This window comes from Barbus barbus (assembly GCF_936440315.1).
Source record: "Barbus barbus genome assembly, chromosome: 26".
NCBI lineage: Eukaryota > Metazoa > Chordata > Actinopteri > Cypriniformes > Cyprinidae > Barbus > Barbus barbus.
In genome coordinates, this window is record NC_136754.1 from 10,517,639 (window position 1) to 10,544,006 (window position 26,368).

A 26,368-nucleotide genomic window follows, 5' to 3' on the forward strand; every position below is an offset into this window, starting at 1 on the left:
TACTTCTGCTGTTTCAATGATAGTTTTAAGGGGAGGAGTTTGCTTGAGACATTGTCTGTGACAAGGAAAGAACAGAGAGTCTAGCTGAAGAATATCTTGTACTGAACTAGAACTTCATCCTGATTATGATCAAAATGTTGCTCTACTTAACTGGCTTGATTGGTTCTCTTATATGTAAGTATACAATTTATTTGGCTTTTCTATAATTTTGTCTAGTTGAGATTAGTAAGTGTGGTGTTTGTTTTAGTTCATTTTTATGTACATTGCATTTCTATGAATTGACTCTTTGACTCTTGATGTTGAAGGTGTCAGTCTTGCGAATGTCATCACGCCAGTCCAGACTGAGGTTTATAAGAAAGAGGGAGAAAATGTTACTCTGTCCTGTAGCTACTCCTCAGCATCCACACTGCAGTGGTATCGCCAATATCCCGGATCAGCTCCTGAATTTCTTTTGATAATACTACAGGCTACAGGAAAAGTCTCACAAAAGTCAGAAATTGTGGATCGAGATCCTCGATTCTTTGGGAAAGTGAATGAAGAGAAAACCCATGTGATTCTAGAGATCTCCTCTGCTAAACTGGCAGATGCTGCTCTGTACTACTGTGCCCTGACGCCCACTGTGACAGGAAACACAACAGCACTGTACAAAAACCCTCCCAACAGCGATACTATAGATAAATGTACCATACATTGCATGTCTTCTGAATATATTAAATATATTACATACATACTGTATGTATATATATATATATATATACATACATATATGAAATATACTGTTTAGCATTGTGCTAGAAGAATCCAAAAAACAATAACCTAAAAGACCATTACAGATTTGCAGTGACACAATTATACGTCATCTATTAAAAAAATATAATTCTGATTTGAAATTACTCTTGAGTTTTGTATTCAAAATAAAGATGTACACTATTGACTAATATACATTGTTAATGTTGCATTCATGATTGTTAAAATGAAATGTTTGGACAAGTTTTAAAATGGCTAGTGATTGAACATCACACTCTCTTCATTCATAGTCTTCATGAAAGTCATGTAAGACAATACAGAGTAAACCTGGGAAAATATTTCAGAAAGTTCTGTTGTGACAACAAGTTAACATCTACTGTTTTTTTTGGAGCATTTTTGCACATTTTTGGTCTCTATTATGACTGTATCGGTTTTGTGATACATGTATGTTTGTCATCAGAAACAAGGGGGTGAAGTTACAACAGAAACAATGCAATGCATGGTATTTTCCGTTACACACAGCATACAGTGTGCAGAATAATCAAAGATGTCAAACACACAAAGAGACAGTAACGCTGAGCTTTATATAACAGATCAAGAGGAAATCATGTTAACTGTCGGTTATCTCAGGTTTAATATGGAAAGACAGAAGGTGGTCTAAACGTCAGAAACCACACCCACATTTACAGATATTATAGCTGCACTAATGACTCTCCACTACATTCATACATTTACCTTTCAACTTAAAATCATCAGGCATATGTTGATAGACCTAGTTTACAAGTAAATTTCTCACCATGGAGAGATGTGTTCTACTGATTCTTATAACAGTATCAGGTAAAGTGCACTTGATATTAAAATAGAAAACTGACATAATATATTGCTACAAAGGAGTAATAAAACTTTCTTGAAATATCATTCATTCTCTTGCAGGTATATTTGCTGACAGGATTGAACCAAAAGACAAGGATGATATAATCAGGAAAGAAGAAGAGTCTGTGACAATGAGCTGCACATATGATACGAGCAGCAATATTGTTATGCTTTTCTCGTACAGAGAGTATCCAAACAGAGAACCCCAGTTTTTAACAGTGTAACTCTTTCAGATTCAACTCTCTATTATTGTGCTCTAAGAGTAGAAGCCCAGTGATATAAAATGCCTGACAGGCTTTACGAGAGGCGGAGCTTAACAGAGGCCTGTGAAACAGATTAGTTCAGTGATAATCAGCATCACAGATCACTGAAGCAAGCAGCAACTACCATCATGTTCACTTGTGTGCTTATACTGCTGACTTTAACTCAAGGTAAATTCTTACATGTATCATTACTTCACCATATCTCATTTTAAACATGCTTAAATAAGCTTTTGTTGCAGGTAACAGAGCTAAAGATGCCATCACCCCATACAGTGATGCAGAATTTGCCACTGAGACTGAGACTGTGAAACTCTCTTGTAACTACACTGGTTCTGTTGATAGTCTTCACTGGTATCGGCAATATGCAGCTTCACCACCACAGTTCCTCATCCTGGATTACTATGGATCAATTACTCATGCTGATCCTCCAGTTTCTGGAATATCCATCAGTCACAGAAAAGAATATAACAGTGTGGATCTGATCATCTCTTCTGCTGCTGTATCAGACTCTGCTCTGTATTACTGTGCTCTGAGGCCCACAGTGACAGGAAACACTCAACACACCATACAAGAACCTGACTGACTCTATATTCTCAAAATGAGATGTCAAAACTAAAAATAGTATCCACACAGAGGAATTTTACATTCAAATTCACATTTAACTATACATTTTCCAGCTGGTTAGCATTTATACTATTTAGTATTTCAGTATGTACAGTACATGTATTGATATAGTGATTGCTCATTAATGATTGAGATCATTGATGGAGTATCACTATATAACTATGTTCTCAGATTTTTCCTCATGTATGAAAACATCAATAAATAAAGTCAACATTTATCATCCTTTATATTTTTCAGATTCACATATGTTTTATCCTTGTTAGACTGGTGGATGCTGTCAGTGGGAGAATAAATGTTTGTCACACCACCACTGGGAGGTGCTGTATTAAAACAGTTTAGAGAGGATGCCTAACTAACTATATCAGAAATTAATTCACATCTGCTGGGAACAACAAAAGACTGTCCCTTTGCCCTCTGCATTTATGTGTAATTTGGCTAAACTTTTCTTAAATGTCATGAAAATGAATATTTTTCCCCTCACAAAATGCACTTGATACATAATGTATATAGATGTCAATTGACACATCACTACAAAATGTGTCACTATACTACAAATATAATGCCACAGGCACAAACTGCACTTTCAAATATTAAATATTCTAATTCCACTAAATAGCCTCTATTTTTATTAGCTTTGAATGATTCTTACAGTAAAATAATGAACATAATCACAGTCACACTTGCTGATAAAATTAATTAATTTAGGAAGAGACTTAATCAACTTAAGCATAATTATTTTAAATATATTTATACGCTGATTGAAGGCCCAATCTTATCTCAGCATTTAATAAGACAAGATAGAGGTGTAAATAAACCACATCAATTACAGCTGCACAATTTACAGTTTAAAAAGACCATTTGTAAACCTTCTCAACATGGAGAGATGTGTTCTTCTGATTCTGAGTACAGAGATGAGCTTGTCACATGTGAATATGTGTGTAAATGAAGAGATATAATTTTTATGTTTTGCAAAAAAAAAAAAAACATTTTATGTTTAATTTAATGTGTTACTTATACTTTTTGTTTGTAATTATTTGTTAAAGTTAAATGGCATAAAATTGTTTCTACATCATTTTTTTTTCAGTGTTCTGATTATATTAAGAATCTTTTGGTCAGACAGGGAAAATGGTTTTTACTCAGACCTCTCTTCTGGGTTGTAAAGATCATCAAAATAGCCCTCGGCAGCTCTGAGCATCTGAACAACAGCATTTAGAAGCAGTATGTCAGTTTGAGAGTCTATTTCCAGTTCTTGGTAGTAGTTTTTCACTGGGACCACAGAAGACAGAGAAACTCCAAGCTGAGTGCTAACCTCCTGCATCTGTCACAAAATAATTCACCAAGACAATATGTAAAACAAACAGAATGTTACAGAATACTTACTACAAAGTTATATACATTAATTCATACCATTTTGTTGATATAGTGGCTCTGGTAGACATTTTTCAGGTCTTCCGCCACTAAGGGGCAGGCCTCATCCACCTTAGTCAGCAGAACCAGCTGAGGAATACCTGAAGTACAAGACCTTAATGTATACTGTATGTTATCACATTCCAGAGACCAATATACTATGGGTGACGTACCCCTAATGATTAAAGATTCATGCTAGTTGTATACACTTAAACCCCACAATCGGTTCTCATGAACATGAACTCTTATGTCATTACAAACCTGTATGAATTTCTTCCAACTGCTGAACACAAAAGAAGATATTTAGAAAAACTAAATTGTTTATATTCCTATTGACTTTCCGTTGTATTTTTTGACCATATAATGGAAGTCAATGAGAACCAAAATGGTTTAGTAACCAGTGTTCTTCAAAATATCTTTTTAGTGTGTGTGTTCCACAGAACACAATAAAGTCAGATTTGGAACAACATGAGGGTGAGTGAATGAGGACAGATCTCTTTAAACTCAGGTTGGTGGAGAGGTTGCCCCTATATACATTGTGTATACAAGTCCATAATTTAAATAATATAATACACTAATGTCCCTTGAAATTAATTAAAATCTATTCAAAATTTGTTACTCACCTAGCTGGTTGGCTTTCTTTCGAAAAACCACAAACTTCTCAATCGTTTTGTCAGAGAGGAGTTTGACTCTGCTGATGTCAATCACAAACACAACACAGTGAATCTTGTCCTTCAAGCCAGGAGATTTATGGAAATGAGGGGAGTCTGGCTGTATAGGCATCATTGGGTTAAACTGAGAAAAATTAACATAGACTATCTTTAAAACATTTAGACGTGACAGGAAATAGTGAATAAAAATCATTGATAATTGATCTTCCAGACCTAACTATTAAGTTAACACTGTACCTAAAGTTCTCACCTGATACTTGTCTTGAATGTGACCCTTCAAAATAGTGGCAAAATCATCTACATCCAAACCAGTGTTCACACCATTCTCCAGACCCATTGTGTCACACAGAATGAAGGGAACATGGGTGACACTTTTGCTTGGCTTTATGTAGTAGGTACGAAACTACATGGCACAAATATTTACTCATTATTTTCAATACAAACTTACATAATTACAAACTTTGTATAACTAGTCTAGAACTGTAATACCATAACTAGTATTTTTCACACAATATTTCGCTCTGTGAAACATAAGAGGTTTAATTAATCAGGATACATGTCTATACCTGAGTAGTCAAACTGGTGCCAGCAGTGCCAGTGTTGGCCTGCATGCTCACGTAACCCTTGAATGCAGAGTTGATGGAGTTGAAGAAACTCGATTTTCCAGCCCCTACAGGGCCCACCAGTAGAATCCGAGCCTGTTTGACTGAGCTAACAGAAGGCTTCCAGCCAGAAATGGTGCTCAGTAGAGCCTGCCTCCTCCTAAAACATTATTATTATCATTGTCAAACTCCTTAAGCACTCATAGGGACACAAAGTCAGGAACATTTCTTAAAATTAGTTAATAACTTGAATAATTAATTTATAATAATTAAGCTATATAATTAATTATTTTATAGAAGACATTGCATTTGGTTTGTTTTACTCAGAATTCCACTGCACATTTCTCCATGGTTTCTCCATGAGTCCTTCACAATCTGGTGAAAATCCAAACCAGAGCATGAGTTATTCACAGAACCAGCACTGAAAGGCATTACACTCTTAGATATGTGAAAAGTAGCACAAAATAATACAAACCTTCCACTCTGTACACCTCACATTCTGTCAGCTGTAAGTCATTCCCATGCATCTTCTGTGGATCAAATTGGTATGTTCCTGGGATACTGTAGGCATTGGCTGTATTATTGTAAAGAAACACTAAAGAGCCAAAATTTGGACCATTGTCAGTGAAAGCATACTGTGGATTTCCACTGAGCACACGCAGAGGATCTTCTTTCATTTCTTTGTCATTAAAGCTGAAGAGAAAAGCTTTGTCATCCACAACATTTTGTCCGGTCTGTGCATAATTTTTGCTAGTAAAAGCTCCAAAAACATATCCAGACCTATTGTAAGCTACAATAACCGTTGGCCCCTGAGTATTACATTTTTGGTGAAATATAGTGGCATTGAATCCATGCACACTGGCTTTGAAAAGCAGGCTGATGTTGGCATGGCTGAACAATGAGCAGAGCTTCTTTCTCTGCCATTTATTCAAGCTGGATGTCACTGTGCTCATAATGATCTGAAAAACATTCAGCCATTACATTTTTGCTGTAATATGCTGTAATAATGAAAAGAAAGAAAAAGGTCATTTTGAAAAGTTTACTGCCTCCACTCAAATATAAGTGAAAGGATTCAAGTAATTTTAAATCATCACATTATATTAAGTATGCAAAAGAAATGTAATGATTTGAATGTAAAATTATCATTTAAAAAAAAAAATTCATTTATACAATGTACATTCATAAAACATGAAATCAGCTCACCAAGACTTCAAGTTGTCTGCTTTCTTTCACGCTGAACCCAGAAAAAGCATACTTTCTTTTTTTACAGAAACACACCTTATATTGTATGACACAAGTGTCACCTGAAGTATGCAGTGGCAGAACCAGAAAAAACTTGTTTTTATAAGTGCACCGCACCTTTTATTTGACCGTTTATTTGACAGATTTTTCCTGTCAGTTTTTTTTTTTTCACCAGGCACATTGATGTTTTTAGCACTTTTGCAAAGGTCATCTCAACAGACCAAACTAAAGTGTTGTTTATAGAAGGTAATAAATTAACATAAATACTAAGAAAAACCCATAAATATTACTACTAAAGCAGATACTTGAATATGAAGACTGTAGCTTTAAGGGGAGGTGCTTGCTGAAGACATGCTCTGCTAGACAATGAATGAATGTTACTTCAGTAACAGTTTGTCCTGAAGATGAACTAAAATATCATCCTGAAAATGATGATTTTCGTTTTGGCATTGTTCTGTTGTCTTGCATGTAAGTATCCCATTTCAACCCTCTTTTTTCTGCTAATTTGTATGTCTTTGTTGTCAAAATGCATTCAATTGTTAATAATCTCATCCGCAGGTGTGAGTTTTGGGAATGTCATCACACCAGTCCAAACTGAGGTGTTTGGGACAGAGGGGGGCAATATAACTCTGTCCTGTAACTACTCCTCAGCGATTAGTCTGCAGTGGTATCGCCAATATCCAAACTCAGATCCTGAATACCTTTTAGTCATATTGGATGGTACAGGGCAAGTTTCTCAAAAGTCTAAACTTGTAGATCAAGATCCTCGATTCACTGGAAAACTGAATGAAAAGAAAACCCATGTGATTCTGGAGATCTCCTCTGCAAAAGTGAAAGACTCTGCAATGTACTACTGTGCCATGGTGCCCACAGTGACGGGAAAACACTACACACCATACAAAAACCTGACTGACTTGAAATGAGATGTTGCCAAAAACAACAGTATCCATACAAATGAATATGTCAGTTAGATTCTGATGTTACATTCATATTCATATGTATTCATATTCATATTTAACTGGCTGGTTAGTATTTCTGTACCTTAACACTATGTACGTGCATTGACTTTTACATGAACATTAATGGCATATAAAACTATATTCCCAAATGAGTCATCATGATTTAAAAATATATCAATAAATAAAGTAAAAATTTAAAATCATACATTTTTACAGATTAACAAATGCTTACAAATAACCACCACTGGGGGGTGCTGTGTACATTCAAACATTTCAGAGGGGACACCCAACTGCAAGTTAGCAAGGCTTGTTACCAATGCAAGACAAAGAAAATGATAAATAACCAGTGATAAAACATTGCAGACGATTATGCTTAAAAATGGGAAGCAGCAGAAATCACAATTAAAATATAGTTGGTGCAGCCCTATACTAGACTGCAAATATAATGGTGCAGGCAAAAACCTCACTATCAAATACTGAACATTCTAATTCCACCAAATATCCTGTTTTGTCTATCTTGAAATGAGTCTTATAATAACATATTGATAAAACTGATATAACTGAATTAGTGGACGAAGAATACCTCAACTAGTCATTTTAGTTTTAATAGTTAATTTTAAGATATTTGTACAATGATGGCACAATCATCTCAGCTTTTAACAAGGAAAGCCACAGAAGGTGGACTAAATAAACCACACCCACACTGCAGCTTCACAACAAGTTACTACAATCATAGGGCCTACATCAACCTTTAAACTTCAGTTCATAAACCAAGTTAGTAAACCTTCCAAACATGGAGAGATGCTTTTTACTGATTCTCATAACAGCACCAGGTATAAAACATTTAATCTTAGCAGACTCAAATATAATGTACATTGAAATTTTTAATGTTACTCTATTACAGTAACAACATCACATTTGTTAAAGGAATTGTAATTTTAATTTAGAAATATGATGGATTTTTGGATAAGCCAGCTGACTTGTTGTGAAATTTGTCTAATTCTCTTGCAGGTGTTTTGTCTGACAGCATTCAACCAACAGACAAGGAAACTAAAATTTACAGAAAAGAAGAAGAGCGTGTAACGCTGAGCTGTTCATATGATACAGGCGGCAGTTCTGTTTATCTCTACTGGTACAGACAGTTTCCTAATACAGAACCAGAATTTTTACTTTGGAAAGGTGCTGGATCAGGGATTAGTTCTGAATATATACCAGACACTCGGTTTCAGCCGACTACATCTCAATCATCCACTGAACTCATTATTAAGAGTGTAACTCTGTCAGATTCAGCTCTGTATTATTGTGCTCTAAAAGTACAGGCCCAGCGATACAAAATGCCTGAGAAGCTTTACAAAAACTGTAGATGTAGTTTTTGCCTTTAAAAATGAATCAAATAAAAATGAAACCACAATCATATCTTGTGTAAAACCTCAACACGTCTTTCATAAACACAATATTGTAACACCTGCTTGAGGAAAAGGAAATGTGTGTTCAGGGGGAAATGATACAGTAAGATGATCATTGTTTTTTGTCATGCCTTAATAAATTTTCCTTCAAAAGAACCTCTGATAATATAGTCTTCCATGTTACAACTTTCAGTCAGCAATACTGTACACTGACTAAAAGGGACCAAAATATAGAACAACAAAAGTTTACATGCATCGTTATTACCTTCTAAATCCAATAATCTACTGGCTGTTAGTAGTACTACAGTAAAACTCCAGACCTGCACGTTCATATCTGTCATAATGCTGTTTCATCTATTATAGACTGCAGATTTGAGGGGAGGAGTAAATCTGAGACCTCCTTCTGTACTTGACAAGGAATGAATAAATAGTTGAACAACAATTTGTGTTGAATACAACATTGTGCAAAATGATGCTCTGCTTGAAAGTTTTTCTTTTTTGTCTTGTATGTTTTTCATATTGAATATAATAAATTATTTTTAATATTTTTTTTTAACTAACATCATTTTACAACAGCATTCTTTCACGCTTCAAAACATGCTACCTGTTTCTGATGCTGAAAAGCTAGTTCATGCATTCATGACTGTACTGCTAGGTGTTTGTCCTGCGTCTTCAATAAACAAGCTACAGATAGTCCAAAATGCAGCAGCTAGAGTCCTTACCAGGTCAAGAAAATATGATCATATTACCCCAATTTTACAGTCTCTGCACTGGCTACCTATTAAGTTCCATATTACAAAATATTATTACTTGCCTATAAGGCCCTAAATGGTTTAGCTCCTTCGTACCTAACTAGTCTTCTACCACACTACAATCCAACCCACTCCCTAAGGTCGCAAAACTCTTTGGTAGTACCTAGGATAGCAAAGTCCACTAAAGGAGGCAGAGTTTTTTCATATTTGGCTCCCAAACTCTGGAATAGCCTACCTGATAACGTTCGGGGTTCAGACACACTCTCTCTGTTTAAATCTAGATTAAAGACACATCTCTTTAGCCAAACATTCACATAATGCATTTTATAATCTTGTACTGCAGTTATATCTCATCAAATATACATCATTATTCTTTAGCTTGGGTTGAGCAAATCATTTTTGCTTGGATGGAACAGCAGCTACGCTAATTATGTCTCTATTTGTTTCTCTGTTTCTGCCGCGGGATTAACATCCCATGGTAACTAGGAATTACTGAAGCCTCAATCTGGATCCAACCCTTAAATGATCTGAGATGACCAAACATCAGAGAAGAGATGATGCCAACTCCTCAGAGGATGCCAACCCTCAGACAACATGCAGAATTACCAAATTTCCCCGTAAGTTAAATATATTAAGTTTCTACAATATATAAATATACTGTGGAAACTAAATTTCCCGTAAAGCTGCTTTGCAACGATTTGTATCGTAAGGTATGTATGGTATATATCCCAGATCAGCTCCAGAATTTCTTGTGCTTATTATACACTCTATTGGAAAGGTTTCACAAAAGTCGGAAATTGTGGAGCGAGATCCTCGATTCTCTGGTAAAGTAACTGAAGAGAAAACCCATGTGGATGGAGATCTCCTCTGCTACAGTGACAGACTCTGCAATTTACTACTGTGCCATGCCCACAGTGACAGAAAACACAAGAAATCTGGTACAAAAAGCCTCAGTGACACTGTAGTTGAATGTAGCAAACATTGCATGCCTTCATAAAATATTTGTAAAAAAAAATAAAAAAAAAATAAAAAGTCTACATATTTGAAATATATTTTTCAATCAGTCAAAAATAATAAGTCAACAATAATACAATCTTATCTGAATTATGGACAAAACTGAATCATAAGAACACTATTCAAATGCAGAACTTCAGAAATATTTGCATACAGTACCCTGTATAGTAGTATAGAAGTATAGTACATTTATGATATAACATCGCCACCCTCTAGAAGTCTTAGGAACAGACAACTCATTGAAATATTTATTGATCTTTTTGTTCTTTTTAGGACCTACAAGTTTCAGCAATGCAGATGTTGTGTGACAAGCAGTCAAGACCAATTGTACTTCCTGTTTTTGTATCCACCCCCTGATGTTTAAAGACCAACCTCTCAAGAAACTCAACACTTGGACAGATCATGGACAGACTCCAAATACTCAGTCAACAAATCGAAAAATATCTACTGCTGTTTTTTCTTATAGCATCAGGTACATTCTACAATTATAATAGATTTGTACAATTTTTCAGGACTATATATATATATATATATATAAATTAATAGTGAAATTGTATCTTATTAAAAACATTTCCTTTCAGGTGTAATCTGTCAAGACTGGATTCGACCAAGTGACCAGAGGACCAGTGTTACCAGTAAAGAAGGAGATTCTGTAACACTGGAGTGTTCATATGACACAAGCAGCAGCTATGTTCTCCTTTATTGGTACAGAGAGTTTTCTAACACACAGCCTCAATATATACTGCTTAAAGGTGGACGATCAGAGACATATGAGAACATACCAGACCCCCAACGATTTGGATCAACAACATCCCAGAAATCCACCTCACTGACCATTAAAAGTGTAACTCTGTCAGATTCGGCTCTGTATTACTGTGCTCTAAGAGTAGCAGCCCAGTGTTACAAAGTGCCTGACAGGCTTTACAAAAACTTACTCAGAAAACTTGCTTTGAATAGTGAGTTATCAAATGAATAACAAACCACATTTGTGTCTTTATAAACCACAAATTGCAGGATATGGTAACACCTGCAGCAATTAAATATACAGCTGCATAGCTGCAGTAAATGAGAGCTGATGTAAATGGGGTAATTTTAGTGATTAAAGAATTAGTAAGCTTTATATATAATCAACACAGCTCTTTATCTCTTTATTAACAGGACATTCATATTAAGTAACTTACATTTTAGACACAACTCAAATAGTTCCACTGAATCATTTAATGACTCACTCAAAGAAATTCCAGTCACTTGCTGCCACCTATTGGTTCTGTGTTTGGATAACAGCACTGCATCAATACTGTATTGTGATGTGGTACTTCATGACAGGATGGGCCAATCAGACAGAAGGTTGGAAATATAGGGAGCTGATAGAACAATCAAAGGACTCACTGTGCAAAAAGTTCTGGGTATAACTACAAATTGAAGATGACCACATCACTTCTCATCTGTCTCACATTTCTGACATTTTACATTGCAGAAATCACTTTCTGTGCTCATATTGCACCAAAGACAAAAACCGTCATCGTTAAAGAGGGGGAATCTGCGACTCTCACATGCTTGTATGAATCAAGCAACTCTCATGTTTTGCTCTTCTGGGGTAGGCTGATCCCAAGACAGGCACCAGAGTTTTTATTGCTCAAGGGTGCACGATCAGAGACACGCTTTCAAAGCACAGATCCTCGCTATGATTCGGCAACTTCAAAGACATCCACTTTTCTGATCGTTAATGATCTAAAACTGGAGGACACAGCTTCCTACTACTGTGTGCTGGAAGAATACTGTGACAAAATGTTATTAGGCTGTACAAAAACTCATGTTCAAACCACAAAACACTTCCTTCTCTACAATAAATAATATTCTGAGCAGCAGGAGATGTGGTTACACCTGGCAAATGAAGAATACAAAGCAATATGTGATTGGCTGGCTACAGTACTGCAAAAAATTCCATACTGAGGAAAGAGGTGGAGCTTCCAGAGGAGACTTCAGTTTGTCACTTGTCATGTTATGTTGTTTTGCTTGGCCTTGTTTCACTATGTTGCTGTACATAGTTATTTGGATGTTAACTCTTGCAGGTGGGTATATTTTTCCCTATTACTGAAAATCTGTTTTGTTTTTTAATCTCATTATATATTTAATATATTTCTCTTATTTTTCATTTTTAAGATGTAACTCATACAGAAGCCATTACCTCAGAACAAGCAGAACTGCATGTAAAAGAGACTGAGAACATAACACTATCCTGTAGTTATTCCTCGGCATACAGTCTCCTTTGGTATCGACAGCATCATACATCAGCTCCTCAGTTCCTCGTGCTCAACCTACAAAGCTCTGGAAAAGTAATACAGACTTCGGATGAGCGCCTGTCAGGAAAACTAAATGTGGACAAAAATCGTGTGTATTTGGAAATCCCCTTTTCCGCAGTTAACGACTCTGCAGTGTATTTCTGTGCTCTGCAGACCACAGTGACAGGAAATCAAATGTTACTGTACAAAAACCTGACAGACTGAGATCTCATGGGTTTATCATGCTCAATATTCACTCTGAGTTAGGGGGAGGAGCTTCGAGCAGCAGTAAAGATCTCAAGTGCCATCACAGACATGCCATTTCAGCATGATGCTGCTCATCACAGTTATCCTGCTCTGTGCTGTTGGGAGTGAGTATAACTTAATATTGCATGGAAGTCAAGTACCTTTTTTATTGCTTTAATAATATACCATATTTGAATATAATTATACTGTAAACTTTCTAAATGGCTTAATTAAAAAAAAAATTGTTATAGTTCAGGGTCTATCATTACAGTATCTAATTATGTGTATCATCATTTTCAGGTGGAAGGTTTGAGAGTCCTATTACATCAGACCAAACTGAGGTCTTTCATGAGGAGGGTGCCAATATAACTTTATCCTGTAGCTACTCAACTGCAATTAGTTTGCATTGGTACCGCCAATATCCCAAATCAGCTCTTGAATATCTTTTATTAATTCTGCAAACCTCTGGAAGGGTCCAGAGCGCAGAGAAACTGGATTCTCGGTTTTCAGCAAGACTGAATGAAAAGAAAAACCGTGTGGATCTGATCATCTCCTCTGTCAAACAGACAGATTCTGCTCTGTACTACTGTGCTCTGGAGCCCACAGTGACAGGAAACCTTTACACACTGTACAAAAACGTGCCTATACATAGTAGAAAAGACATTGAAGCATAACAAACAGTTTCTTTCCACTGTCCTTTTATTTATTTGAGGTTTTTGATTATTTGCGGACATTGTAAAAAAGGTTAAGAAAAGCATGTTCTCCTGAACTCCAACCATGTAATACTCCTTCAAGAAGTTGAGATAATGTAACACATAAACAGTGTAACAGCCCTAATAATATACAGTAGAAAAATGTCATTATGAAAAAAGGACAATATCGTGGTCCACTTTTTGACTATACTAGGTTTAATCTGCCATCTAGTGGTCCTTTAGGCTCAGTACACTGGCCAGATTACTTGTGAAATATGTCTTTTGTAGCTTTATGATATTGTATAATGCAGTGAAAATGTAATAGCTATATTTTTAATAGATGAGGAATTTAAATATATGAGTTTTCATTTGTTATTTTTGCATGTAAATTTATTTCCGTTTACCATTTTGGTGGAAGGCCATGCACCTAATATTGTTTATGGTGCTATTTGTTCATTTAAAGAACCACACACGCATGATTTATATATACCAGGGGTAGGTAACTTCGGTCCTGGAGTGCTGCTGTCCGGTATAGTTTAGCTCCAACCCTAATCAAACACATCTGAACAAGCTAATCAAGGTCCTCAGAATTACTAGGGCTACAGGCAGGTGAGGTTTTTTCAGGGTTGGAGCTAAACTCTGCAGGACATCGGCACTCCAGGACCAACGTTGCCAACCCCTGAAATATACTGTAATAATAATAACTAACTAACAAACAAACAAATAAATAAATAGTTTTGAAATGCACAAAAAATTGGAAAGATTAATTTGACATTTAGTTCGGACATGAGCAAATGAATAAATTCCTATACCAACACTATGACCAAGTTAATCAGAGAATTAAAGAATATATTGCCACTATCTACATAATTTCTTGATTTCTGTCATTATCTTTCATTTTATCTTTCATCATTTCTTATCATTTTAATCTTATTTCTAAGCTTTCTCTTTGGTCCCAAGGCTGATATTTTTCATGTTGAAGTTGAGATGATCATGATCACGATGCTGCATTTTTATATTATACCAGCAGGGAGCACCTAGAGTTTTGACCTACAATGAAAGTCATTTACAATGTGTGAAAGGAAACCCAACCCTGACAGTTCAGAGACTGTACAGACATTCAGAGTAGGTGTCAGTTGTATGTTTAATTGCTTTTAGTTCTCTGTAGCAAATTGCTTTTGGTCCATCATGAGAACTTGGCTGAGGGATATGCTTATTACTATATTCTTTCTAGGTACAGCACTTTATTTATTTATGTTGTTTGAGAGTGTGACGTGAGAGGCAGTGTGACTTAATAACATTTTTTGCTCTCCACAGAATGCAGAGGACAGCACACTGTACGTCAGTCAACAAGCTCTTCTTCAGCTTACACAGGGGAGACTGTGACTCTGAACTGTGGATATAATACGACAGACACAATGCCTGCTCTGCTATGGTACAGGCAAACAAAGAATTTATCTCCAGAATATATTTTAGTTAGACATAATTTTGGAAATGGAAGTAATTCCAAAGATTTCCCCAACAAAAGATTTCAGTCCCAGTTGGATCCTGCTGCAAGAAGAATTACACTGACTATCCTGAACCTTCATCTGTCTGACTCTTCGGTGTACTTCTGTGCTTTGAGGCCCACTGTGAAAACAGGATATTGAGTATTTAAACAAAAACCTGAACTTCACAGCCCACGTAATATAGTTTGTTGTCATTCTCGCTGTCTGTATGTGATAAAAGCAACACCATTATGCTGATATACTGTATAAAACAACAACATGAATTTAAAAATTAAGTTATAGCTAATAGCTACTTGTAGCTAAAATATTTGTATATAATTTCTACAAAAATCTTATATATAATGAAGTGTAAATTGTTAATATACAGTATAAATGTAAATCATAATATACAGTATAGCTGTAAGTCTTAATATAGTAAGTAAATCAGAATATATAAATGTAAATCAGAAAATAAAGATAAAAATCTGAATATACAAATGTAAATCATGAATATATAGTTGTAAGTCTGAATGTAAATTGTTAATATTGTTATAATTCTGAATATATAAATATAAATTGCAATATGTAGACACAGATTTATTTGTATATATTAATGATTTACATTTACAGTATATATGAAGGCTATTATCTTTATATTCTGATTTATAAATATGTATTCAGATTTACTTCCATATTCAGACTTACAACTATATATTCTGATTTTATATAATTATTTCCTGTTTGACACTTCATAATATATTCTATAAAACATATACATACATATAGTATTTATATATAAAATAACATTATATTACAAAATTATGTGAAAACATTTATACTGTACATAGAATAAAATAACATACTATATACAATATATAATAAATAATTATACGTTTTGGTAAATCAAAATATTTTAAGATTAAATAAATATAAATAAATAAAATATAGTAAATAAAACTGAAATAAATAAATATACGTGTGTGTGTGTGTGTGTGTGTGAGAGAGAGAGAGAGAGAGAGAGAGAGAGTGAGAGACCCTGGACCACAAAACCAGTCATAAGGGTCAATTTTTCAAAATTGAGATTTATATATCATCTGAAAGTTGAATAAATAAGCTTTTCATTGATGTATGGTTTGTTAGGATAGGGCAATGTTTGATTGAGATACAACTATTTGAAAATCTGAAATTGCCTTTAAAGTTGTCCAAATTAAGTTCTTAGCAATGCATATTACTAATCAAAAATTAAGTTGTAATATATTTACGGTAGGAAATTTACTAAATAGCTTAGTGGAACATGATCTTTACTTAATATCCTAATGATTTTTGGCATAAAAGAAAAATTTATCATTTTGACCCATACAATGTATTTTGGCTATTGCTACAAATATGCCCCAGCGATTTAAGACTGGTTTTGTGGCCCAGGGTCACACACACACACACACACACACACATATATATATATATATATATATATTTTTTTTTTTTTTTTTTTTTTTAATATATAACAATACATCTTAAAATGCATCAACTTAAACAGATTAACATAATTATACTAATTTCCCCTGAAAAAAAAAGTGAAAAAAAAAAAAAAAAAAAAGAGGAAAATAAAAATGAAACTGAAAATAAAATAAAAACTTGGCCATAGATTAAAACTTCTGTCTTTTGTCTTCCCAATATGAAATTAACCTAACCTAAAAGAACAAACAGAGGCCAGTGATTACAATACCAACCTGAAATCTGTTGCCTTAGTGATGTTTTGTTTAGCTGTAAAGACAGCAATTTAAACTATAATGTTCTTGAGCTGGTAAACTTACAGTGGCTTTTTAAGTCAGTAAGCTACATTAAGTTACATAACATTTAGTTTAGACTATTGGAGATCACAAGAACATCAGTTTATGAGTTTGTGACAGCCCCTAGAAGACACCTGCCAGAGACATCACTGCACTGTGATTGGGTGTTGAAAACACTAGCTGCATGGGAGCTTCAGTCGTCTGTACGGAGGCTTTTATGGTAGTTCTGCAAAGCTCAGTGAGGAATTCAAAACAATGGCTTTCAGTTTGCTGCTAGTTTTAATGGCATACATTGGTAAGATTTCAGGTTTACAGATTCATTTCTTTTCTTTACACATTATCAGTGCATATTTGATTCTAACCTACACTAACGTTAGTTGCTGTGCAACATTGGTAAAGTTACTGAACCAAATTGAATCAACAAACTGATTAATGACAGTTGTCTTCTATAGAGTTGCATACAGTTGAAATTGAAATGTATTTTCCTGATCATTTCTGAGAAGCTGCTTTTAACAATTTGTATTGTATAAGATCTATACAAACAAATGTGACTTGATTTGACTTGCTTTAAAATTCTAATTCAACATTCTTCTCAGGTGCGAGTATACAAGACAGCATTATCCCAACATCTCCTGTAGTCCATGCAAATGTCAATGAAAAAGTGGTGATGTCTTGTAAATACCATTACACTGTGTCAATGAATAATCTACAGTGGTATCGGCATTATCTCGACTCTACGCCGGAATTTCTGGTTCTAATCATGGAGTCAGGACAAAATCAAACAGCTACACCTCCTCATCCTCGGCTGACAGCTTCAGTTGATAAAGAAAACAAGCTGGTGAATTTGGAAATTTTTCCTGCAGATGTGGAGGATTCTGCTGCGTATTACTGCGCACTGCAGCCCACAGTGGCAGGAAACGCATGAACACCATACAAAAACCTACTCAGAGCTAAACAGAGAACAAAATGGTTTAGATCAATTTATGAGACCAGAGAGTGTGCACAAAGGCCACAAGGGGGCAGCACTCTTTGTGACGCTCAACAACATCATAAGCAAGCACATGCATAAAGTTGACATGTGACAAGTGATAGGATGTGACTTTGAAAGATTGTGAACAGTAGCACACAGCTGATCAGTAAATTCAGGATGAAGAGATCAGTAGTACTAATTCTCATAGCTGCATCAGGTATTTAATGTAACATTTATATTAATTTATAATAATGTATAATTTCAAAACTTAAAAATGGAATTTATATTTATTTAAGTTTTACTCACCACTTTTTACTTCATTTCCAGTTGCTCTTGGTGATCGCATTGAACCAAATCAAGCTGTTATTACTGAAGAAGAAACCAACCGGGTGACACTGAGTTGCTCATATGAAACAAGCAGTGAATATGTTGATCTTTATTGGTACAGACAGTATCCTAACAGTGAGCCACAGTATATACTGTGGAAAGGTGCACGATCAAGAGATAGCTATAAAAATATACCAGATTCTCATTTTGAATCTTCAACAACCAGAACATCCACTGAACTGATTATTAAAGCAGCCACTCTGAAAGATTCAGCTCTCTATTACTGTGCTCTTTGGAAAGGCCCAGTGATACAAAGTTTCAGAGAAGCTTTACAAAAACACACTTACTTTGAACTCAAAATCATCAAAGTTTTGCCAAACCAAAATGTTTTATCTGCCATAACCATTACTGTATGTGGGAACACCTGCAACTGATACAGTAGCCAAAACCAAGAGATTAATATATTTAATAAAGCAGCAGTTGTACTGTGAAAACACAAGCTTTGAAATGTTTTAGAACATTATGTAACATTATGTATTTAGTAACATTAGATGTATTCTGTTTTGGTGATGAATTTGGGTTTTAAGTCTGATTCTGCTGTATAATAAAATAAAATATCCAAATTTGTTATGTTAGCGTGTTTTTTCTGCAACTAATTTAGAGGCTTTTTTGAAAACTGGACCCACAACTCTAGACCTAAAACATGTGTGTTTGGGGTCAGTAGGAGGGGCTTTAGTGTTTTGACACCATCTAGGCCATCCTGAGGATGTGGTTTTGAAATAGATTAGCTTCAAGCTGAGCGTCAGTCAGAACATCGGCCTGAACAATGTTGATGTGTTTACTTAGCTTTCTATCTGCATTCGGAGGTGAGTAGCTCAATTTCTGTTTAATTGTAATACCTTTAATCTTGTAACCACAAACATATCAGATTTTTCATCATTAGAACTGTGCAATAAATCCTCCTGAGGTCAGGTTCACAAAGGTCAACCAAACTACAAGACCGTAATAAACCTACACTTACAACTACTCATTTCTCTTTTTCAGCTGGACGCTGTGAAGATGTCATCACTCCTCTCCAAACTGAGGTTCATGGGAAGATTGGGGATAAAACAACACTGTCTTGCAACTACTCCACAGCACTTTCTTTGTACTGGTATCGTCAATATCCAAGATCAACTCTAGATTTCCTTCTTCTGATACTACAAAACAGTGGGGAGTCTGAAAACACGCAGCCTGGAATGTCCGTGAAATTAAATAAAAACAAAACCTCTATGGATCTGGAGATCTCATCTGCGAAAGTAACAGACTCGGCAGTTTACTACTGTGCGTTGAAGCCCACAGTGAGAGGAAACCCGGCAGCGCTGTACAAAAACCTAAATCTGTCTTAACAAAGCAAATTTAAGAACTGAAAAATATAATAATACCACAGAAACACTGCATCACTGCACAACATAATGTTTCACATCTATTCTGAATCACACAGTAATTATACTGTTCAGGAAATTATTATTATAAAATCTATTTATTATTTAGTGGTGATACTACAGTACTGTATGGCTGACCAATCAAAGTGAATTAATTGCCATTAGATTAAAATGAGGTAAGAATCATTACAGAAGATTGTTTATTAAGAAGATTGAGCAAAATTATGTTCTTAAAACTAATGTTTCACTGTTTACGTATCTCTTTGTGAAAAGGGTTAGAAAAGGTTAAAGGGTAAATAAATTTGACAATGAAATTCATATACATAAGCAGAGATTTCAACAACCTAATGGCTTTTTTAAAACCTTTTCTTAATTTTAAGTTAGTGGCTAATTCATTTGCATTAGTGATGAATTCATATGAATCTCATTTCTCAATCTCATTTGCATCGGTGACTATAAAATGTAAACCGGTGGAGCAAAGGAAGGGCTTCCATGCTTACATTTTTCTAAAAATGCCACATTTTCAATTCACATCATATAAAATCATACGAAATCACCACCTTGTAAAATTGCTAGGTTTTCCTGTGAGATCAGGTTGGAGATTTTTATTCATAATCCATCAATTTCAACATTTAAAACAATTTGATGCATGCAAATAATATCTATAACTTCACTGCAGAATTAAGTCACTAGCGCTTTAGAACTAGCCTGAATAGCTGAAGACATTTTTTTGCAAGTGCATTTATTTATTTATTTATTTCAAACATTGTTCTTCCCTAATTCTTGTTTATTTACACAAAATAAATTGCAATATATTGCATGTCTCTTAATTATATACAGTGTGAATATTTTTAGTGCTTAGTCACTAAAAGGTTTACTCTCATGCCATGTCACGTCAAAGCCATATTGACCATAGTGTCTGCATCAGCTCGTGTCAAAATCACCAGTGTCAATGTATTTTTTGTTTTTTTCTCACAGTGGGTGCAGCAATGTGTCAGGAGGTGGAGCTCTAAGATTAGTTTGACTTACAGTAGTTTGACTTGGCTTATTTTCAAACGTGGAACACTGTCACTCTGTCAGAGCATCAACCAACATGTGCCTTCCCGTCTTTCTCATTTTGGTTCTTCATACAGGTGAGTTTTGATTCATTTCTCAGAATTAATGACTTCAATTAATAAAGAGATTGTGATACTTTTATTTTACTGTCTGATTTAATGTCCTTTTCTTGTTTAATTCATTTTTTATTATTATTATTCTCAGGTAACATCCTGGCAAACATGATAACACCACATGACTCACAAAAACAAGTTTTAGAAGGTGAAAATGTAACACTCGCATGTAACTACAGTGGATCACCTGATAATCTCCACTGGTACCGTCAATATCCCAGATCTGCACCAAAGTTCCTCCTCTACATCTATGAAAGTGGACTGATGAGTGACAACATACCACAGCGTTTAACACCAAGAATTAATAAAAAAACAAAACGAGTGGATCTGGAGATCTCTTCTGCTGCAGTGACAGACTCTGCTGTGTACTACTGCGCCCTGAGGCCCACAGTCACAGGAAACAACGCTATGCTGTACAAAAACATGAAGCAGAGAGAAATGTATTTAAGTGTAGCACTGTGAATATACACTAAGATGTATGTTTCGCAACTTGTTTTATACATCACAATTTTATTTATATACACACTAACCCCACTGTGCTGAATCAGTTCAGATGATTTTGTGTGTATGTGTTTGTGTTGCTGTGTTAATTTCATCGTACAAATAAAAGTAAAAAGTTGATAAGATGCATCTCCGCATCTTACTAAGCTTAGGTTGTCACTGTGCTTTGATGTTTAAGAATAATTCATTTCTAGCACAGTTCTAGTTTAAACTGATATTCATCTCTGTCTGTATTAGTGTTGCCTTTGAAGTGCAGAGGAATCTCCAAACCTGATATAGGTCACAGTCAAATTAGGACATAATGACTTTGTGTTAACACCTGCAGCTGTCTGAAACTGAAATAGACATGTACGTTAAAACTATACATCCACTTTTTTTTTTCTCAACACACATGAGAAATGGCTAAAAACAGAAAACACAACACCACTGTACAAATACCTTCAACCATGCTCCATGTGCAATACACAAATGGTGTTAGAATTAAATCACTATTTCAAATAATTTCTCTGTTTTCCTGAATAAACTCCACAGCCTTGGTTTATACTAGTTAACCACTTTTACCTCTACGTATTAGTGTTTTAGTACAGAAATGCACCGCTGTAATCATAAAACCATTAGTTAGCTCCAAAAAAAAACATCATTTAAGACCATAATGTAAGTGTTTATTGCATATAAATGCATATACATAAGTTCAGTTGAATCAGTTAAATGCTGATAAACTGATTGTACAATGAATGATTGTAGAATGAATCTAATATACAAGTTTCACTTTTTGAATGGTATTACTGAAATAAATCAACTTTTTCATGATATTCTAATTTTATGACCAGCACCTGTACATTAAATTGTATGGGGTCAGATGATTTTCTTGTTCCTTAAAAGGCAAAAGTTAAAACATTCACATTTATCCTCTCTGTATTTGATCCTAATTGATGACTATTTTACTGAGATGTGTGTTTCTCCAGGCCAATGTATGGATATAGAAAATTGTGATGTGAAGGCTACAATGATCCACAAGAGGGCAGTCTTCAACCAGAAATGAATAGAAATGGAATCATTTCTTCAAGGACACATAAGGGGAGGAGATCCAAAGCAATTATTTTAGGCATGCAGAGGTTTCAGACATAGTTAAACATAGTTACTCATTCGCTCCTTGTCAGTAATGCTATTGCTGTTTTGTCTCTGGCTTATCGCCCTCTTAACAGGTAAGATACATGCAATTAATCAAATAAACATTAAGAACACACAATAATATAAAGTACTTTACTTCTGGAGTTCTGTTCATCACCATTCATTATTCCCATCTATCTTTCTCTGTTTCTCCTAGGTGATGGGTCTAGTGAGGGAATAGCACCAGTCTCTCCTAATGAATTAGTCTCAGAAGGGAACACAATCACCCTGTCCTGCAATTACAATGGATCAGCTGCTACAGATGCTCTCCATTGGTATCGTCAGTATCCCAAATCTAGACCAGACTTCCTGTATCTAGTTAATGAAGCTGCATTTAAGCAACCAGCTGATCCTCCAATTCCTGGAATATCTGCTAGATTAAATGAGGAGAAAAATCGTGTGGCTCTGGAGATCACTGGAACTGCATTAACTGATTCTGCTCTGTACTACTGTGCCCTGCAGCCCACAGTGACAGGAAACACACATACACTGTACAAAATTCAAACACATTAAAATAAGCGTCTGTGCTCAGTGGATGATTATGTATGTTTATATTTGAGCATTTTGATCCAGCATTTGGGAGCAAAAGATTAGGCATGAGATTCAATTGCCTTATGATTGTCTTCTTAGCAACAACTGACCTTGTGTTCAAGAATGCAGAATACTGAAATACATATAACAGAATTTAAGGATATGCATTTAGTAAACCACTCTAACAGTCCTCACCAGTATGCAGTCTACATTTTGACACATTTTAGTCCTAATTGTGTCAGTGCATCATTATGTTATGGTGCACAATGATGAAAGTTTGTATGACTTTTCTCATTACTGCATTTCAGAGGTTTTCCTGGAATTTAAATACAAAAATATTGATAAATCATTCATTATTAAAGCATTAACCAATCTGCGATCTAATCACTTTTACTTTACCCTCTCAAGATTGCTGATGTGATCAAATGTGATGATTATAGATATACCAGACTCAACCTTTTCTCATTTGAAATACTACATATTAGTAATCAAAATGGATTATCAAATGTACGCTCTCATGAAGAATAAATAGATACAAAAGTCCTTACTGGGGCAGTATCCTTTTAATAGTTCTATTACGTATAATTTAGGCACTAATATGTACCTTCAAGATACTATGCACCCTTTTTTTCACATTTTATGGAATCATAATCACACAGAGATGATGTGGGTGGAGCTTCAAGATGTTGTGTTGGGATTCATCTCTTATTTGACTTCAGTCTGCTCTTTAGCAGTGAAAAAATGGCTTCTCTTTTATACCTACTTGTAATTTTAGCCATACAGGGTGAGTAGGTTTAATTTAATTTACTTTTTTTACTTTAGATTTTATTTATAAAAAATATATATTTACAAAAAATACTATTTATGTAAATACATGATAAAAAATGCAATTTTCATACTGAACATTTTGTGTGTATTTTTCCTGATGTTTTTCATGTTCTATTTGCAGGTAAATCTTTTGCCCAGTCAATAGCACCATTGCAGACCACAGAACATGCCACTGAGAGAGAGACAGTCATTCTGTCGTGCAAATATGATAGCCAAGCACGTAGTTTACACTGGTATCGACAATATCCTGGATCCAGACCTGAATTTCTGCTTCTTGTTTATGAATCAAACAGCGTACTACATGCAGAACCCCCTTTCCCAAGACTGAATGGCAGTGTGAATAAGATGGAGAAGCAGGTCCATCTGGAGATCTCCTCTGCTGCAGTCACAGATTCTGCTCTGTACTACTGTGCTCTGGAGCCCACAGTGACAGGAAACACAGGAACACTGTACAAAACCTATATGGGAAGTCCTTATGTCAAATGTTAAACATCCTCTATGACAATAATATAACTAAAATAATACATGTCCTTAAAACATTCTAAAAGCATTGGTTTACCTTCACTGTGATCATATGCTTAAATAAAGATTAAATAAAGATATTGGTTCATTTTACTCAAATTGTATATTTTTTGCATTATAATATATTGTATTTGTATGTATTTATGCATTATATTTTTATCCTATATTTCAGTTTTTTAATGAAAGAAAAAGATTCTTTAAAAAATTATTATTTTCAAAGAAAAAAAAAACAAAAACTTTGTAGCCTACATAAATTTGCAAAGCTTTGCATTTTCAGAAGAATTAAATTCAATTATAGAATTGTAACCTAGTTTTTTCCTCATTCTTATATCATTCTTCAATTAAATAAATATTTCAAACTAAATCTGATAAATAACGTGATATCTCTGAATGTTTTCATTTATACATTGCAAGCTATGGGTGGAGCTTTTGGGTGGATCTCACAAAAAAATCACAACTGTAAGCAGTTTTCATTCACTCTTTGTGGTGCAGAGAAGATGCTTCTGTGCTGTCTGCTTGTGTTTTCAATAACAGAATGTAAGTGATGAACAGTACTATACAGCTTTGTATAAAGACAAAATAGCAATTAATTATATTGACAAGCTTTTATGCCAGTTCATGGTAATTAATTAAACATTATTTCATCATTTGCTTTGAATTTACATTTCGTGAAAGTTTTCATCTTGTTATTCATCTAACTGAAAGCTTTCTATTCTATGCAGATACATTTGCACAGTCAATAAGACCATTGCAGAACGACATTAATGTCACCGAAAAGCAGCCGCTCATGCTGTCATGCAAATATGATGGAAGTGCAAACAGTCTGCATTGGTATCGACAGTATCCTGGATCCAAACCTGAATTTGTGCTCCTTGTCGTGGAGGCATCCACAAAACATGTAACATATGCAGTTCCCCGTATTCCTGGAATGGATGGAAAAATGAGTATGAAAGACAAGCATGTGGATCTGGAGATCTCCTCTGCTGAAGTGTCAGACTCTGCGCTGTATTACTGTGCCCTGCAGCCCACAGTGACAGGAAACACAAGAACACTGTACAAAAACCTGTATGAAGTGGAAAAAACAACTGAATCTCCATTCTTTTGTCATAGCCTCATGTTTACTGCTTCCAGATTAATCAAGTAATTGAAATACAAACAAAATGCTTAAGATTTCACACAAATAAGAAATTATAAAAAAAAAAATAGCCATAATGAATGTAAAAATAATGGATATTTCAACACAAATATGATCAAATTAAATTTTAAAATGAATAGGCATGAGTTTCTGAGCATTTTAAGTTAAAATTCATATGTACTGTGACGGATCACTATTTTCTTTAAGTCTTTTGCCTATTTAAATCACCATTATTGACCTTATTAGTTTATTTTAAACAGCCCTATGGTGGAATAAAATTTTAAAGTACAAATATTCAAATTATCCCAATTAATATGGCCATAAACACAGCATGATGTGTCATATTCCTAGTATTCCATGTCAACTACCCTTTTGTGTATTTTACATCAATGATGTTTTTCATAAAAAAAAAAAAATCCTTTAATTTTTTGGTTCTGTTGCAATAGAAGAGGATAAAATTGTGGATTTGGTGGTTCAGTGTAACCCAATAACATATTCCAAAACCCCAAGATAATCGAAAAGGCCAACAAACTATGCTGTGAATGATAACCTTGCCCTCACAGGAGATTGATTTAAATTCATTATTGCAGCCACATGGTGGCATTATTTCCAGTCTTATGTTTCATAAAACATTGTAGCCTTAATTGTGATGCCGTTTAGGTTTCATCCTGTATAAACTCAAATGACTGGTCTAAAAGTAACAGAATCTAAAATCAACTTGTATACTAACTACT

General features: G+C 34.7%; 1 protein-coding gene and 1 gene segment (V, D, J or C); one reads left to right on the forward strand and one right to left on the reverse strand.

The window, feature by feature from the left end:
* Positions 1 to 1,312: 1,312 nt before the first annotated feature.
* LOC306845649 (interferon-induced protein 44-like) lies at positions 1,313 to 6,434 on the reverse strand. Its single transcript, XM_079378561.1, has 8 exons — positions 6,391 to 6,434; positions 5,663 to 6,146; positions 5,511 to 5,562; positions 5,152 to 5,347; positions 4,836 to 4,988; positions 4,538 to 4,709; positions 3,915 to 4,015; positions 1,313 to 3,825 (listed from the first exon to the last, which is right to left on the reverse strand). The coding sequence occupies exons 2-8, from the start codon at positions 6,138 to 6,140 to the stop codon at positions 3,640 to 3,642; spliced, it is 1,338 nt and encodes a 445-aa protein (XP_079234687.1). The 5' UTR covers positions 6,141 to 6,146; positions 6,391 to 6,434; the 3' UTR covers positions 1,313 to 3,639.
* A 12,690-nt stretch (positions 6,435 to 19,124) lies between these two features.
* LOC306845995 (T cell receptor alpha variable 3-like) lies at positions 19,125 to 21,572 on the forward strand. The segment is given in 4 exons: positions 19,125 to 19,220; positions 19,399 to 19,694; positions 20,757 to 20,911; positions 21,039 to 21,572.
* The last annotated feature ends 4,796 nt before the right edge of the window (positions 21,573 to 26,368 follow it).